The 17,872-nt window shown below is 34.9% G+C and overlaps 1 protein-coding gene across 2 annotated transcripts in view; it reads right to left on the bottom strand.

Annotated features, from left to right (window-relative positions):
• pax7b (paired box 7b) overlaps positions 1 to 17,872 on the bottom strand; it is an 80,618-nt gene that overhangs the window by 5,596 nt on the left and 57,150 nt on the right. For both annotated transcript variants that reach the window (XM_056449066.1, XM_056449067.1), the window contains exon 8: positions 26 to 275. In XM_056449066.1, the coding sequence (XP_056305041.1) occupies positions 26 to 275 (250 nt within the window). The remainder of the gene's footprint in view (positions 1 to 25; positions 276 to 17,872) is intronic.

Here is a 17,872-nt window from a genome sequence, read left to right as displayed (position 1 = left end):
AAGCACAGAAGCAAGAGGCACTTACTCTGGCCGTACTGACTATACTGGTATCCCGCAGTGACGGGGTCCACGCTGTAGCTGGTGGTGCTGTATGTAGGGGGGCAGTAAGATTGGGAGGAGGGCAGGCTGTCAGCAGTCTTTATGGGCTCGGAGCGCTGGCTGCAGCTGGCAGAGATGGGGTTTGAGGCCTCCAGGCTGCTGTGCAGGGGGGAGATGGAGAACTCATGCTGAGGCTGAGGAGCCACGGCGCTTGGGTTGCTCAGGATGCTCATCACCTGGAGGTTGGAAAGAAAATGAGAATCTGGATCAGCAAAAAAATAGACAGGGAGTAAACACTTCATCATAGGCTGTAAGACGAGTATCAAGGCCTCTTCCTTAATAGGGGTTAAACATCTTCACAGCGACCCCCATTGCTGCATCCCAAGGGAGCGTTTACTAGGCTGGAAAGAGTGTGAGGGTGAATAACAGACACAAAAGGGACGGGCGCAGGGTAAAGGGGGTGTTCGGAGAGTGCCAGGGTTTGTCTACCCTGAGGCTCTACTTCATAACAAGCTCCCAGGGAGAGTTTAATCTGAAGCCTTCAGCCATCCCACTGTCTCAAACCCTCATGAATGATTAAAAAAATAAACACTCATATTATTGAAGATGCCCCAAGAGATTGGAAGATTAGACACTTGACAAGGTCTGTCCTTGTTTTGTGTAAAATAGTTTAGGGCAAATATATAACTCAGAGAGCTGTGCGTAAATAGATGATAGTACTGTATCTTTTAGTAGTAGTACTTGATAGTAGTACTTTTTTCATTTGTGTTTATGAATAGGTCTTTTTGAAATGAGTGTCTTTAGCTTATAAATGCTGCATTTAATTAATCAAAAATACAATAAAATTATTATAACGGTAACATTATTATTAACAGTAAAAAACTAACACTGACCACTGAACCGTTATTACAATTTGAAATAACTGTTTTCTGCTTTGTTTCAAAAGCTAATTTAGACCTGTGATTCCAATGCATATATTTTATTCCACATTTTACACCATGTTTTAGTGTCACATCAAGTCAAGTCGAGCTTTATTGTCATTCCGCTACATGGACATACAGAGGAACGAAATGTTGTGTCTCGTAGGACAACAGTGCTACATAAATTAATCATAAATACAAACACAACACTGGTCACAAGAGCTATTTTAAAAACCTAAACATAACTAGCATATACTATACATGATCCTTCAGAAATGTAAAATGCTGATTTTACTTACTACTTACTTACTTGCTACTTACTTCTATTTTTTAAAACATATTTATTATCTGTTTTTTGTCCTGTCTCTGTAATGCTGTTGCACTGTAGAAGCTCTGTCACGAAAACAAATTCCTAGTATGTGTGAACATACCTGGCAATAAAGCTCTTTCTGATTGGGTGCTTTATAAATATTTATTATTTTTTCTAAATGAGTATTATTTGCCTATGCTGCTTTTTATTTTGATCAAACATACTGTAAAAACAGTACAATTTTCACAAAGTTTTTTTTCATGACACTAAAGAAATCTCAAATGTCACAAAAATATCAAATAAACAGTATTATTGCTCAATTTTTTTAATTCTACCCAGCAAAGGATGCTAAAGGTACCAAATGGACAAACAATGTGGCAAAATGTGGGTTTTCTTTTCAATTTTAATCTATCTATCTATCTATCTATCTATCTATCTATCTATCTATCTATCTATCTATCTATCTATCTATCTATCTATCTATCTATCTATCTATCTATCTATCTATCTATCTATCTATCTATCTATCTATCTATCTATCTATCTATCTATCTACTGCAAAAAATGCTTTTCTTAGATTTTTTAAACCTTGTTTCTAGCCCAAACATCTAAAAACTCTAAAATTGAGAAGCATTTTCTAGATAAGAAAAACACAAAGTCTTGTTTTCAGAAATAATATGCCAAAATTAAGTGACTTTTTCCTTAAAATAAGCAAAATAATCTGGCAATGGGGTAAGCAATAATAATCTTATGTTGAAGGAAAAATACGATTATTTTGCTTACCCCATTGGTAGATTATTCTACTTGTTTTAAGGAAAAACTCACCTATTTTGGCATATTATTTCTGAAAACAAAACTTTATGTTTTGCTTGTCTAAAATGCTTCATGATTTTAGAATTTTTAGATATTTGCACTAGAAACAAGACAATCTAAATAAGAAAAGCATTTTTTTCAGTCTAACTATCTATCTGTCTGTCTGTATCTGTCTCTGTCTATCCATCCATCCATCCATCCATCCATCCATCCATCCATCCATCTATCTATCTATCTATCTATCTATCTATCTATCTATCTATCTATCTATCTATCTATCTATCTATCTGTCTGTCTGTCTGTCTGTCTGTCTGTCTGTCTGTCTGTCTGTCTGTCTGTCTGTCTGTCTGTCTGTCTGTCTGTCTATAGGAATATATGATAGAGAATATATGAATAAATATATACACAACATGTATGTGCACAACAAAAACATTTAAGTATTCATGCATGCACACACACACACATGAATGAAACACCCATTACCAAATAAAATAAATATTCTTATGACAAAAAAAATCTGAACCCATTGTATATATATGATAGGATAAGGTCAGGGTCATTCAAATCCGTTTAAACCCCAGTGTGAAGCAAGCGTTCAAAAGGGTGGAGGCAAAAGAAAAGCAGTGTGTGAAAGGAGCAAAAGAGGGCCAGAGACGCTGCCTGCCACATGCTCCCCATCCGCAGACTGAAACAAAGCAGCGTCCTGAACATCAGGTTCACGTTGAGCCTCGCTACGCCCCGGTGCCCTTTGGCCGTCCCAGGACCCAACCTGCTAAACCAATTAGTCCATCACAGAGCCGCTGCCAGCCAAATCAAGCCCACATGCACCTCTCAAAACAACATCCATGGGCTATTTGTTGAAGTCTGATACACTGGTCAAATGCACAAAATAAATCAAGGTGAGGCTTCGACCCACCCAGCACGCAAGCAGGCCTAAACAGATAAGTGAATTTAGCCCAATATCCTCCCGAACGCTTCCAGGAAAATATGCAGCACTTGAAACACATTAAACTCTTGAAACGGCGTATCCGAGATTGGAAAGTCCCTGTTCTCATTTGTGGTGCATGTGATATACGATATGAGGATGGATGAAGATGAGGGAAATGTGTTAATTAATGGGACTGAGCGCTGGTGTGTGACCCTGGACACGGGGCGATGGGTCAGGGCCAAACGCTGCCCGACAGGGGGCTCAACGGGCAGCTGGAGAAGAGACAGACTTAACAGGCGCTTAATTGAGGTCTGATTATATTCAGCTCTAGCCGGTAAATGAAACACCCCTTACTGGATTATATGCGCTTCTATTGTGTTTAAAGTACACAGTAGAATGTAGTTTTTCAAGTGAAATCTGTGTCTTTAGTATTAAATGTTCATTTTGATATGGTAAATAACATGATGTACTCTCTCATTATTTATCAGTCTAAACTCTGCCCCTTTTCTAGAATCTGCCTTCATCCAATCAGCTTATAGAACCGAGATGATAGAACCGCCTCCTTTTTTTCTGTTTGACTCAGATCAGTGGTACTGCTTGTAAACAATTTATTTGGGCTGAATTTAAACAAACAAATTAAGTTGAACGTTACTAAATTTAATTTGTTTGTATAAATTCAACACATTTTGCAGACATCTTTTTTTCAGTGTATAGAAGACTAAGAAAAATACAAAATAAAACATCATATGTGTTATGAAAATAGAAGTGAAATGATTATAATATTTGAATTATTAATTTCATATGTTTTCACATAAATATATAAATGAGGAAAAAAAAAAAAAAAAAAATATTAATAATTGTAATAATAATAATATAAAAATTTGAATCTTTGTTGATGTTTGACTAAATCATTTTAGTACATTAATCTAAATATTTGTTTTAAAAGTGTGCATGTTTATATAATGTTTCGGGATATATTAAGTTAAATCAAGTGTAAAGAAAAAAAAGAAACTAAAAATGTATGTTTTTTAGATTCATGTAAGAGTTTTCCATATATGTAGTGTTACAAAAATAAACATATTTGTATATATACACTACATACAGTTGAAGTTGAAGTTTTACCCCCAATTTACCTTTAATGGAGAGTAGATTTTTTTCAACACATTTCTAAACATAATAGTTTTAATAACTCATTTCTAATAACTGATTTCTTTTATCTTTGCCATGATGACAGTAAATAATATTTGACTAGATATTTTTTAAGACACTTCTATACAGCTTAAAGTGACATTTAGAGGCTTAACTAGGTTAACTAGGCAGGTTAGGGTAATTAGGCAAGTTATTTTATAATGATGGTTTGTTCTGTAGACTATTGAAAAAAATTATATAGCTTAAGGGCTAATAATTTTGACCTTAAAATGGTTTTAAAAAAAATAAAAGCTGCTTTTATACTAACCGAAATAAAACAAATAAGACTTTCTCCAGGAAAAGAAATATTATCAGACATACTGTGAAAATTTCCTTGCTCTGTTAAACATCATTTGGGAAATATTTAAAAAATAAATAAATAAATTCAAAGGGGGGCTAATAATTCTGACTTTAACTGTATATGGAAAACTCTTACATGAAAATTATTCATTAATTATACAAACTGTTTTCATGAATTCTTTAACCCATCTGAATCCATTTCAAGTGCTATATAACCTCCAAACCTCAATAAAGTCATATTCGACACCATAATCCTCAATATTCCCTCAATACTGTCTTTTTTCCAGTAATAAGAGGTAATTTGAGCTAATAGTGAATGTTGAGCCTCTGTTGTGAGTTCGTCATCTCCACAGGAGTGTAGTTTTAATCAGATGACGGCAGGACGAAGCCCTGAATGTGGGCACAGCGAGTGCCGGCTTCCTGACACTTCCATTCAGCCCTGCGCTTAAGCATTATTGTGCTGCAAGACAAATTATTCAAATCTGCACGTTTAGCATAACCTCGCTGACATCAATTAAAGTGGCAAACGGAGGAGATTGGAGCACGACGAGAGGTAGAGGCTGGCTTTTATCAGCAGAGGCGGCACGTGGTGAGGGTATTGTAGGCTCAATCCTCTTGCCCGGCCGGCTGTAATTAGGACATTCAACTTAAAGCCACAACACAAACACTAACAAACAGCAGGACGGCCTGTGGACTCTTTACATGGGCTACTGCACGCACAGTGGGGAAAGTGCAAAACACACACACACACATTCACACACTCAAACACAAACACACACAGAAAAGGGATGGAAATGACAGAGTTGGGCATGATTTTAGAAATGGGGTCATTTTTGAGATGGCACTGACACCAAATTATTTGACATAGGATAAATCTGAGGTAAATGATTAGTATATAAACAACTGTCAGTTTTTAAATACAGTTGCAGTCAGAATTAGTAGTCCCCCTGAATTATTAGCCCCCCTGTTTATTTTTCCCCCAATTTCTGTTTAACAGAGAAAAGATTTGTTCAACACATTTTTAAACATCATAGTTTTAATAACTCATTTCTAATAACTGATTTATTTTATCTTTGCCATGATGACAGTAAATAATATTTGACTAGATATTTTCAAGACACTTCTATACAGCTTAAAGTGACATTTAAAGGCTTAACTAGGTTAATTAGGTTAACTAGGCAGGTTAGGGTAATTGGGCTACTGTAATCGTATAATGATGGTTTGATGACTATCGAAAAAATAAATAGCTTAAAGGGGCTAATAATTTTGACCTTAAAATGTTTTTTAATGAATTCAAAACTTGTTTTATTCTAGCCGAAATAAAACAAATAAGACTTTCTCAAGAAGAAAAAATATTATCAGACATACTGTAAAGATTTCCTTAAAAATAAAACAGTGTAAAACAAAGTAAAATATAAATACAAATGAATAGGTAAAAAAACTAAAAGGGGAAACTAAAAAAAGGACATAAAAATAATTACATTAAAAAAATTATAATTTAATGGAAACAACCATGTTTTTAAAAATGAAACCTAATCTGAAAGGAAAACTAAAATTATATATAAATGAAAACTAAAATAATGGAAGAATAAAATTAAATGCTAGAAATTTAATTTAAAATATAAAATGGATGGAATTATATATAATTTTAGAATAAAATAAATACACAATAAGGTAAAATAAAATAAAACAAAAATTGTGAAGAACAAAATCTAAGTAGTACAGTAAGAGAAAAGGAAAATGATAAATACTGATTCAAAAACTTTTTTATTGCACATTCATTTTTTATGTCACTTATTATTATTCTTATATAAAATTTTAAAATAAGCCAGAGATACTTTCACAGGTCAAAATGACATAACTCTTATAACCTTGCCTGCAGTTAGAACCTATAAGACTGTAACTGAATGAAGAGGCGTTCTATTATTTCCAGCCATACTACCATTACTAAGTAAAAATCAATATATTTTCCACATGTGTAACCTTTTTAGTATCTGATATGGCTGCTGAGAGAAAGAAGGAATATAATATTTACCAATCAATCCGGCTGGCAAACAACATCCTGAGGCACTGTGACTGTCCAGACTACAGCCATGAGCAGCAGAGGACAAACACAGCCATAGAAAATAACTTCACAATTTGTAAATAAAATATTTTATGGAAAAGAAAAAAAAAGAAAATATCAAATTATACTGAGACATTATTATATTGTTCAGTGGACAAAATGTAAATAATTTTCCATGTTCCATTATTTAATTAATATATATACTGTATATATATATATATACTTATTTTCATTTTTTTTTCCTATTTTACTATATAAACTAAATAAAAAATGTTATAGAAACGTTAGAATCATTTTAAGTATATTTCATGATAAATACAAGTATCAGCACAGAAAATAAATTTACCATTCTGTTTACAAAAAAATTACTAAACAAAGAATACAAAGGGGAGGGCAATAAAAAGGAAAACATTTTTAAAAATTAATTAAACAAATAATTTTAAAAAAAGAAGAAAAAATGATTTTGAAGACACCAATATTTTTCAGTGGACAAGAATAATGTAAAAAATGTTCCAGGTAAAAAAAGGGAAATGTATTAAATTAAACTACAGTGAATTTATTTATTTATTTATTTATTTATTTATTTATTTTAATTAAACAGTAAAAGTAAAAAAAAATGGCTGATAAATATAATTCCTGTAACCTTGCCTGTTGGCTATATATTTATATATAACTGACTATCACATAGTAAAGTGTTAATCTATTATTTTCCTCTGTGTGTGTGTGTGTGTGCGTGAGTATGTGTGTGTGTGTGTGTGAGAGAGAGAGATAGAGAGAACGAGAGAGAGAGAAAGAGAAAGAGAGAGAGAGAGCTGCTGGAGCTGATAATGCCAGGCAGGATTCAGTTTAAAGGACACTGCTGCAGGCGCTTCTTCCTCTCCCTCTTCACTTTCTGTCTCTCCACAGATAGATTACTTTATAAATCATAATAAAAAGTAATTAATTCTCTCAACTTCAGAGGCCTCTAGCCTGCAGCGGTGTGAATGTAGAACTGGAAATTGATACAATGTGCATCCTTTCAGATAAACAAACAGCGCAGCGGCAATGAAAAAGAAAGCGTTTCACACTAACATAATTTCCTTAACTGTCAAATTATATTTTTTGTCTGAGTCAGTGTTCGACGTGACTTGCTTCTTTGTTAAATTATTATTATTATTATTTTTTGCTGAAATGGAGCCAGGCTCGTGTTTGTCTGGAACGAAACTCAAATGTGATGACAGTGATTTCAGTCTTTAAACAACAGAGGGGCAGATTTGAACAAAACACTTCTGCAGAAAATGGCTTTGTAATGCTATAGTTTATAAATAAAAGTTATGATCACTATATAAACTAATGCTATTTGTAATTTAGAAAAGTTTTAGGGATTGATAGAGTAATTGCTAGTATAAATATTTAGAGGATTGTTTACAAAGAAACAATTTCTTTATAGATTTTATTGTAAACCTGCTCTGATATTTCAGAGTTGTATAAAAAAGACAACAATGAAAGACAGTTGTTGTCGACAACATTTTACAAATACTGTATGTTTCAGGCATTCTACCTTCAAATTTTAAATATAATTCAGTGTTTCTTTGTAAATATTTGTAACACTTGTACTTTTTATTGTTTGCATATTATATACGTATTTACAAAAAAAGTATTACGCTTATATGCTTTACATTTGTTTAAAGCTGTAAATAAGGAATATTGTAGTGCATTTTACTAGAAAATACTATTTCAGTTGTTCTGAAAATGTTATAAAATGTGTTACTTGCCACTTCTTTGTAATTATGGTGTAATTTACAAGTAGTTTGAGTAAAAAATTGTTTAATGTATATCCTATACAATGGATCTAAAAAAGACCTTTATTTTTTCTGTGTGTACATTTTATTAAATAATATACAAATCTAAAATTAAAATAAATAAAAAACATAAATAATTAAATTAAAAATAATTTTAATTAAATAAAAACATTTAAAAGTTGTAACTAAAACAAAGAATATTTGAAGTCATTTTCCAAAAAAAAAAAAAAAAAAAAAGAAAATGTTTTTTAAAAAATTCTTAAGTTAAAAAAAGATCTGAAAAAATCTTTTTTATTATTTAAATTGATTATTTGTCAAATTTATTAGTTTCTAAATGGTTTCAAAGTAAATCCCACATGTTCTTGTTTGACATATTGTTCTATTTTATATTAATCTAAAATGTTTTTTTTTAACTTAAAGTGCATGTATCTAAAATATAATGATATAAATAGAATAAATCTGTACACATAAATCTTTTACCAACAAAGGAAGCTGCTTTCTGGGATAATCAGCAGCATGCTGGCAGGTCTTTTGTCAGATTATAAATTGTATTTAAGCCAAAATACACCCTTAACCTTATTTGTCTAAGTCCTAAGAATAATAGTGGTTATTTTGTAGGTTTAACAGTAGGTCAATTCTCCTGTAGAGAGCTATAAAAACACACTGACAATACCGTCAAAAATCTGGCCATCCACCTGCTTCGAGAGAAAGAGAGAGAGAAACGCATACAGAGAGAGCGAGAGACAGAGAGAGCAGGACAGATGTAGGTGGAGACTCTGAGAGGACAGTGAGTGTCTATGGGCCAGCAAACACACACACACACACACACACACACACACACACACACACACGCACACGCACACACACACACACACACACACACACGCACAAAATCTCTCCTTTTATTCACACTGCTTAATCTGGCCAAGACTGGATTTGCAGGTGTAAGAGAGCAGCTCTCGTTTCACTACAGTATTCACGATCATGTTGGAGAAACGTCACCTGTTCAGGGAGCTGGAATTACAAGAGCTGATGTCATATATTAACACAGCTGAAGGTTAACCCTCACTTTTCATGACATTTTAAATAAATCTCTGGCGTCCCCATAATGTGACTGAAATTTCAGCTCAAAAGCTTTTCAAATTTTACCTATTTAGGTGTGCGCAAGGACATATTTTTGTAAGTGTCCCTTTAAATGCATATAAGGTCCTGAGGAGGGTGGAGCCTTCACAAGCAATTCTGACACTCCAGAAACAACAAAACAAGAAAATCTCACAGTAGCCAAAATGTCAAAAATGACCAGTATTGGATGAAAGTGCTCATGCGAGTTGCTGCAAAAGAGTGAAATGGTCCAGCAGGACATTAGAACGTTGGAATGGAAAAACACGTTCTGTGTGATTAAACTCTTACATGTATGTATTTAAACTCAAATCAGATAATAATGGAGAGGAAGCGGTTGCAACTTCTAATCTGAACCAGGATGTTTCTAAACAGTTATTGGATACATTTATGTAGTTCTTGTGGAGTAAAGTTGATACAACTAACATGGTTTACTGCTCTGTTCTGATGTAACAGGCCTCCAGCGGCAAGCAATTTCACTATCCGCACCAGTAGCGACACAACAGAAACTTTTAAATACCACAGACATTCAGAATAATGCACTGCACTCCCAACTAAATGGTGAGGTTTATAATATAATTAAGACATATTAAAGACATTAAAAGTGCATGCTGAGCGACTGATGTTGTTTTGCAATTAGAGTCACAGTTCTTTTTTAAAGTATATGCTTTCAAAATCTAACGTAAACTTTCTGCTTCCACTTTCAGTATGGCAAGAAATGTCACGTAAAATGGTATTCAAACTAAAACTGGTAACATTTAACACATAATCAACACCTGGGGTGATCATTGCCGGAGATCTAAGATGGTGGCTTAAAGAACGGTCACATTTATCAGATGGTGCATGCTTTGAGATTCAGTTATCACTATTTTTGACGGAGGAGCTCAATATGTTTTGTGTTAATTGGTGCACACTTTGCTTTACACACTTTACCATGAGTACAGATGCATACTTTTTGAAGCAATCGATAGCCATGCGTCAACGGAACACAAAAAAATTTAGCAAATCAGAGACAGAAAGTAACCGTCAGAGTGATGATAAGGCTACTATGACCTTGGATGCTAACACCAGTGTTCCTGAACCTGGCACGTGGAAGGTTATTATGGAAATTACGGAAAACGTTTCCAAAATACTGCAACAACAGGACGAAAAACTTGATGACCACAAATAATTAATCACCGAAACTGAGAACCAAATCTCTGCAGTGGAAGATGCTGCAGCCCCAGTGGAGGGTAAATTACAGATGCTAGAGGCGCGAATTCTGGAAATAACCGAACATTTGGACAGTTTGGAAAATAGAGGAAGAAGGAAGAACGTATCGTTGGGCTTCTGGAGAATGTAGAAGGTGATCGCCTCCTCAAGTTTTTTGAATCCTGGTTACCTAGCTCTCTAGGGATTCAGACGAAATCCGACTGTATGAAGATCAAAAGTGGGTGATCATTGCCATAGTATTTTTTGCAGTTGTTCCAGCCGCGACAACAGAAAAATAGAAAACATGGATGGTTAGGGAAAAAAATGCTTTTAGGATGGAAATAAAAGCCTTTATCGTGTATCAGAGCTTCACCTGACATGTAGTTGTGACATGATGTATTTAATCCTACAGTAAATTAAGCGCATTAACGAAAGTGAATGTGAAATAGTTGGTCTGGATATGAAGCTAAAGCATCAAGTGCTGGTATTGAACTTTCCTTCAGAAATGGTGTTGAACTGACCCTTGTTGGTGAAGCAATCCAACAGAAAAAATACAGTATTATATCCAAATATTTCATTTTTTATTTCCTTCTAAAATGCTGAATAATATATTGCAAGATCCTCTTCATCACTCTGAAAGCAAAATCTGAATGCCATGACTTTGCACATGCTTGCAAAGAAAGCAAATAAAAAATGTACTGGGATGTCCAGTAGAAGGGACTGAATTACACCAATCGAAGATGGAAAAAGTCAGATTTTCATGATATGAACCCAATATTATCATACACATATATGCTAAATCAACTGGGTTAAGGGGAAGCTATGCCGTATGAATATGTCAAACACATAAAGACACTGCTTCCAAAGCGATATTGGAATTGAGGATTAAAAAACACAGTATAATGTTCTTGTGAGTGACGCAAGTATAAAAACAGTCACAGACTTCAGCATTACATTTCAGTGGCAATATCTGATGCAATGCCGCCGTAATTAAAGAAGCGCTGCCTTTCTTTGTGGGGAAGTCGTTTAGAAGAAGCTCTAATCCGCAAACATCCCAACACCCACAATGCTGGAATCAACTAGCAAACAATGTGAGGAAGCGATATATAGCAAACAGGCAAACGCATGAATAGAAACGTGGACGTTTGTGCGTGGAGCTTCTGGAATGATGTAATTCAGCACAGATTTGAGCAACACAATCATGACTCAGTCCTGTGCGGTTCATCAAAGGTAAAAGTCGAATATGGCGTTCTGTGCCACAAGTGACAACATACAGAATTGAGTAATAATTTATTGATATCATTATTATTAAAGTCTCTACCCCACCGTTAACAATTTACACAACTGAACACTGTGATACGCTGTCATTGAATTATTTATTGACTAAATAATTGATTTAGATCAGGGGTGACCAAACTTTTTTTTATGAAGGACCAAAAGCCAAACTTGATTGAGGGTGGTGGGCCGAAGGTAAATATACCAAACAGTAAAGTTGGTAAATTTCTAATTTATTCATATATAAAAATAAATAGAAAAAATACTTTAATTGTATTAATAATTATATATACTTTTTAAAATTTTACAATGAACGTACAATAAAACTACAATAAAAACGATGATTTGCTCGTCAGAATTTTCTGCATTGTTCCCGATCTGTCGAGTGACAGTACAGATCACAAATTTAATACATTCACAGCATTGAATTAAATAATTTAATTTGTTATGATTAATTAGAAATGATGATCTCTGTTGAAGGCATTCATCCCAACCTTCCCCATCATTATTTTTTTAGATGGGATGGCAGGCCAAATCAAAGGTTATCATGGGCCAGCTCTGGCCCACGGGCCCTAATTTGGGCATCTCTGAATTAGATAAAGATCTTTTATTCTCACATTTAGAATTGATATGATCGTAAACAGTAAAAACTGAACATTAAATATTATTGTAGTCTAATGTGTTGAATTACCATTTATTCTTGTTATAGCAAAGCTAAATTTTCTTTGTTTTCTGATTATTCTGAACATTCTGATATGCTGCTTCTGTGCTCAAGAAAAAATTCTTATCACCAAAATCTTAATATGTAGAAACACAACACGGCAATTTGTAACTTTTTGATTTAGTGGCTAATTTGTATGAATTTGTACGATCTCGATCTCATTCATACAATTTAGCACAATTTGCTCATCCCCCTATGGCAGTTGGGTTTAGGGGTGGGGTTGGGTGCCACGCCTCAATTTAAAATCATACATTTTCATAAGACTGAACTCTACGAATTCGTACAAATTAGCCACTAAACTGACTAAAATGTAAAATAGTTACGTCTTCATGTGGGATCAGCCTGAGGAAACTAGGTTATTTACTTTTCAAGATTTTGATGAAGTTCAAATTTATTTGAATTTCTTTTTTTTCTTTTACTAAAGTTGACTTTTTTTTACTGGTTTGATAATGTTTTTTAAATAAATCTCTAATCCAACAGGAATGAACCTTTATAAACATTAAACTGTAAAAAAAAACAACTACAAACTGCACATGCATGATGTACGAGTGACCTAAGAAATGTTTCAGTTAAAAATACCAATTGATTTTTACCATAAAATACACCCCATATTTGTACCATATTTATGTAACGTTTGCATGTAATTAAAATCTGTATAATTTTTCAATTATAAAATTGTAGAACATGTTGCAATCAAATTAACTTTACAAGTCATTTCAACTTGCAACAATGAAACGGACTTAAAACATCAAGCTAACATTTGTATAACTTAAGAAATGAAGTTGAAACTAGGGCTGGGCCATTAAACAATAGTTTATCAAATCGCAATAAAATATATGTCAATAACAATAATAAGCTCTGGACTTTTTTACTTTATATTGATCTAAAAGCCAATCACAGAGCAGAAATGTGCAACAATGGGAATCTTAAAGTGTGTTGATATCAGAGATGTACCGAATTTTCGGCTACTGAAAATGTATCAGCCAAATAATTGAACCCTCTAATTTGTGGCTTCAGTCATTGTTGGGGTACTCTTTTAAATCTGGAAGCATTAACAACTGATATCGAAATATATATCTTTATCGTTCAATATGGAAAATAATTATTGAGATAGCATTTTTGCCATATCGCCCAGCCAAAGTTGAAACCTTATTATATTAATCAGATCAGTTCAAGTAATACAAAAACATATATTGTCATAACTTTTTGTTCATCACAACTCATTTTTTATATTGTACTTTCTGTAATATCAGGTGTAAAACACAAAAAGATCTACTCATGTAACAAATCAGTTTCCATAAATCTTCCCCAATGTAACCAACACTAATTCTAGAGTCTTTTATACATACTTTTATACATAGTCAGACTGCAGAATCAGCCCATCACCCTAAAAAATGATCTGCCTAAGACACAACCCAACCCCCCACCACCACCACCCAACAGACAAAATGGCCATTTCTGAAATAAACACTATTGCATAAAATCAATTAGCAGTTTTGTCACGCTGGAGGCGGAGGTGGGCAGAGAGCAGACGACATCGATGATTTCCTCTGCTGGCTCCATGTCACTCTGTTAATTGGCCACAGCACATTAATTGAAAGTGAAAAGAAGAGTGGGCCAAAAGCAGGCATTTGACTGGGAGGATGGAGGATGGCACAGGGTGGAGCGGCTGGGGAGCCTTTAATTGTTTCAAATTAGCCGTGTGATTGACAGTGGCAGAAAGTGGGCATTGACAAGCCGAGCCCAGATGAGAGCGATTAGCGTGCGACCAGACAAGCTGTCACTTCTCGCTACATGCTATCTGCTGGAAATATTCTGCATACGGCTCTTTTAGCCCTCTGGAGTAACCTTTAGGGCTCTGATAGCACTCTATGAGGAATCAATTATGGATGTGATTACACAAACATTAAAAATACACATAAATCAAACAAACAGCCCTATTTAATCAAGGCCTAGACATCTTTTTTACCTAATTTATTATTTTTGAGTATTTATTATTTTAAAAATAAAGCAGAAACACAAAACTGACCTAACTAAACTTTAAGAGCCATAATTTGATTTATTATAATTTATTTATATACTGCTGAAATACATGTACAGCATCCATATGTTGATATACTGTACCCCCCCCCCCCTCCTTTGTTCGTAATGGTTTGCTCTGCTTTTATTGGACTGTTTTAAGTTATGTTTAAATATATTTTTAAATTAAACATTTAAATTGGAACGAAACCAAAGTCAATTATTTGCCTGATTTATGATGATTCCAGATACTACAGTATGTAAATAGCCAATATTAAATTTGTATTACTGGTAAGAGTAATGAATAAGAGAGCATATTTATTAAATTAGGCCTAAAAAGAAAAAGATAGTAATAGTAGAGCATGTATGTAAAGAATAGGCATTAACAAACTTGTCTGTTAACTACCCACTGAATTCTAACTATATGCAAATCTAGTAGGGGTGGGGGAAAATATTGATAGAGTATAGTAATGTGACATGTTCCATGGCAACATGGTATCAATGCATATATGCCCATAATGATATATAGTAAATATTATATTGTTTCCCAATATCAATTTATATGCATTAAGCCAGTGTTTCCCAACCCTTTTCCTGGAGGCACACCAACAGTACATGTTTTGGATGTCTCCCTTACCTGACTAATTAACTTCAGGTTTTGGAGTCTCTTCTTATGTTCTAATTAGGTGATTCAGGTGTGTTTGATTAGGGAGACATTGAAAATGTGTACTGTTGGTGTGCCTTCAGGAACAGGGTTGGGAAACACTGCATTAAGCTATAAAAAAATAAAGATGCCGGCATTGCAGAAAGGTGCATACAACAGATTATGTGCTCCAGCTATAAAAGTGAAGTGAGATAAAACCGATATTGCATAAAGTTTAGTTTATGTCCAAAAAAATAAGTAAAAAAAAATTAAATCTTGCATTGCATTTTATTGCAGGACATCGTAATTCAATTAAAAACACAATAATATTATATTGCAACAAAAGTTTCATCTTAATATCATATACTGGGACTGCAATCTAGTGATTTTTTTCAATTTCCTTTGGCTTAGTTCCTTTATTTATCAGGGGTCGCCACAGTGGAATGGAATCAACCGCCAACTTATCCAGCATATGTTTTATACAGCGGATGCCCTTCCAGCTGCAACCCAGTACTGGGAAACATCCATACACACACACTCATTCACACACATACACAACGGCCAATTTAGTTTATTCACTCATGGCGCATGTCTTTGGACTGTGGGTGAAACCGGAGCCCCCGGAGGAAACCGACAAACTCCAAACAGAAATGCCAAGTGACCCAGCCGGGACTCGAACCAGAGACCTTCTTGCTGTGAGGCGACAGTGCTAACCACTGAGCCACCGTGACACCACCCTGCAATCTAGTGATTTTATTTTATTATTTATTTATTAAAAAATGATGCGGAACATTAGCACAAAATCTGCAGATTTTACTAGCCTGACTTCACAAGGAAACGGAACTATTACAAAATCTAGTTCAGTTGTACAAAAATCTACTATTTTTTAAAGGAGGCATGGCACCACAGCCCACACCTAAACTGTCATTGGGGGATGAAGAAATCGTACTAAATTGGATGAATGAAAGTGTACAAATTCATACGTATTAGCCACTAAATTAAAAAGCTATGAATTGCCGTGAGCGTCACGGTGGCGCTGTGGGTAGCACGATCGCCTCACAGCAAGAAGGTCACTGGTTTAAGCCTCGACTGGGTCAGTTGGCGTTCCTGTGTGGAGTTTGTAAGTTCTCCCCATGTCGCGTGGGTTTCCTCCGGGTGCTCCGGTTTCCCCCACAATCCAAAGACTTGTAAATTGTAGTGTAGGTGTGTGAATGCAATAGTGTTTTCCGGTGTTGGGTTGCTGCTGGAAGGGCATCTGCTGCGTAAAACATATGCTGGATAAGTTGGCGGTTTATTCCGTTGAGGTAACCCCTGATTAATATACGGACTAAGCTGAAAAGAAAATGAATGAATGAATGAATGAATGAACTGCCGTGAGATAGTGTTGGATTTTATACACACTATAATGCATTGCTCAAATTAATAATATTAGAGCATGCCTGTACAAAATGGGAATAAATGAACAAATAATAGTAAAGAAAGATAGCAATCTGCGGGTGCTTACAATATATACAGTGGCAAAATGGTTATGTATAGAAAACGGCAAAAAAATACATGAAGGAATGAAAAGAACAAACGAGTGCATTGTCTGCTTACAGTATGTAGAATATAATTCCTATAAGTCTTTCTCTTTCAAAAAATGGTCATCAATTTTTAATTTTTCCACCCAAAATATCATCCTCAACAAATAACCAGCTTCAGTCTGCTGTTATGCAACACAGACACCGCTTTTCCAGAACCACCAAACCCTAAACGTCCCAAAGTGCTACAAGGCCCCGAGTTAACCAAAGGTTAATGCGCTCTATTGAGTGGATACAGCAAGAAGTATGAGTCTCAATCTGCTTATTTTATTCAGTGAGAGACAGATTCAGTCACTGGGAGAGAAAACATCCCCCTCTGACCTCTTCACGCCTCGCGCCTCTGCCAAATTAAACGTCTGCTTTAAATGATTTCAGCAGCAGCAGCAGCAGCGAATAAACGAATGAACGGCAGGCCAAGAATAATGCAAGGTGGAGGAAGGGGGCATTTGTTTGCTGAAAGCAGCAGGGCGCAGGACTAGTGAGGAATGTCAAGTCAAATTGTTCTTGACAGTGTTAATATCGGCACCTCATAGGGGTAATTACATGTAAATAAATAGTGAAATAGCTCTCAGCTGGAGTCTGAGAGGAGCAGATGGGGTCTGGAGAGGGAGGAGGATACAGAAAAACACATCACAGAAACTGTACTGCTACTGTATCTTTATGCGTCAAGTGCAAAACAATCATACGGGCTTGCAAAAGCCGGTCGTAAAGTGCGGAGCGGGCAGAGTGATTGGCCGTTGTAGTTTTGCAAGGCTGTAGTGTTAATCATAGCTTCACACCTGTCAGACTGGCATCTGGAACTAACTGAGAGCATGTGGGTTAAGATGAGACACGCAAATTCGGGGGGTTTTGGAGCTAGCTTGTAATTGTTGGAAGTTTTTGCTTTTTACTCGGTGACCCTGTACTTTCTCACAGCATGACAGACACTACAAACAAACAAACAAAGAATAAATAAATAAATAAACAAAACTTTAAATATA

Source organism: Danio aesculapii, chromosome 23 (assembly GCF_903798145.1).
Source record: "Danio aesculapii chromosome 23, fDanAes4.1, whole genome shotgun sequence".
Taxonomy (NCBI): Eukaryota; Metazoa; Chordata; class Actinopteri; order Cypriniformes; family Danionidae; genus Danio; species Danio aesculapii.
The sequence above is the reverse complement of the archived record's forward strand: the minus strand, read 5'-3'. Positions and strand labels throughout refer to the sequence as shown.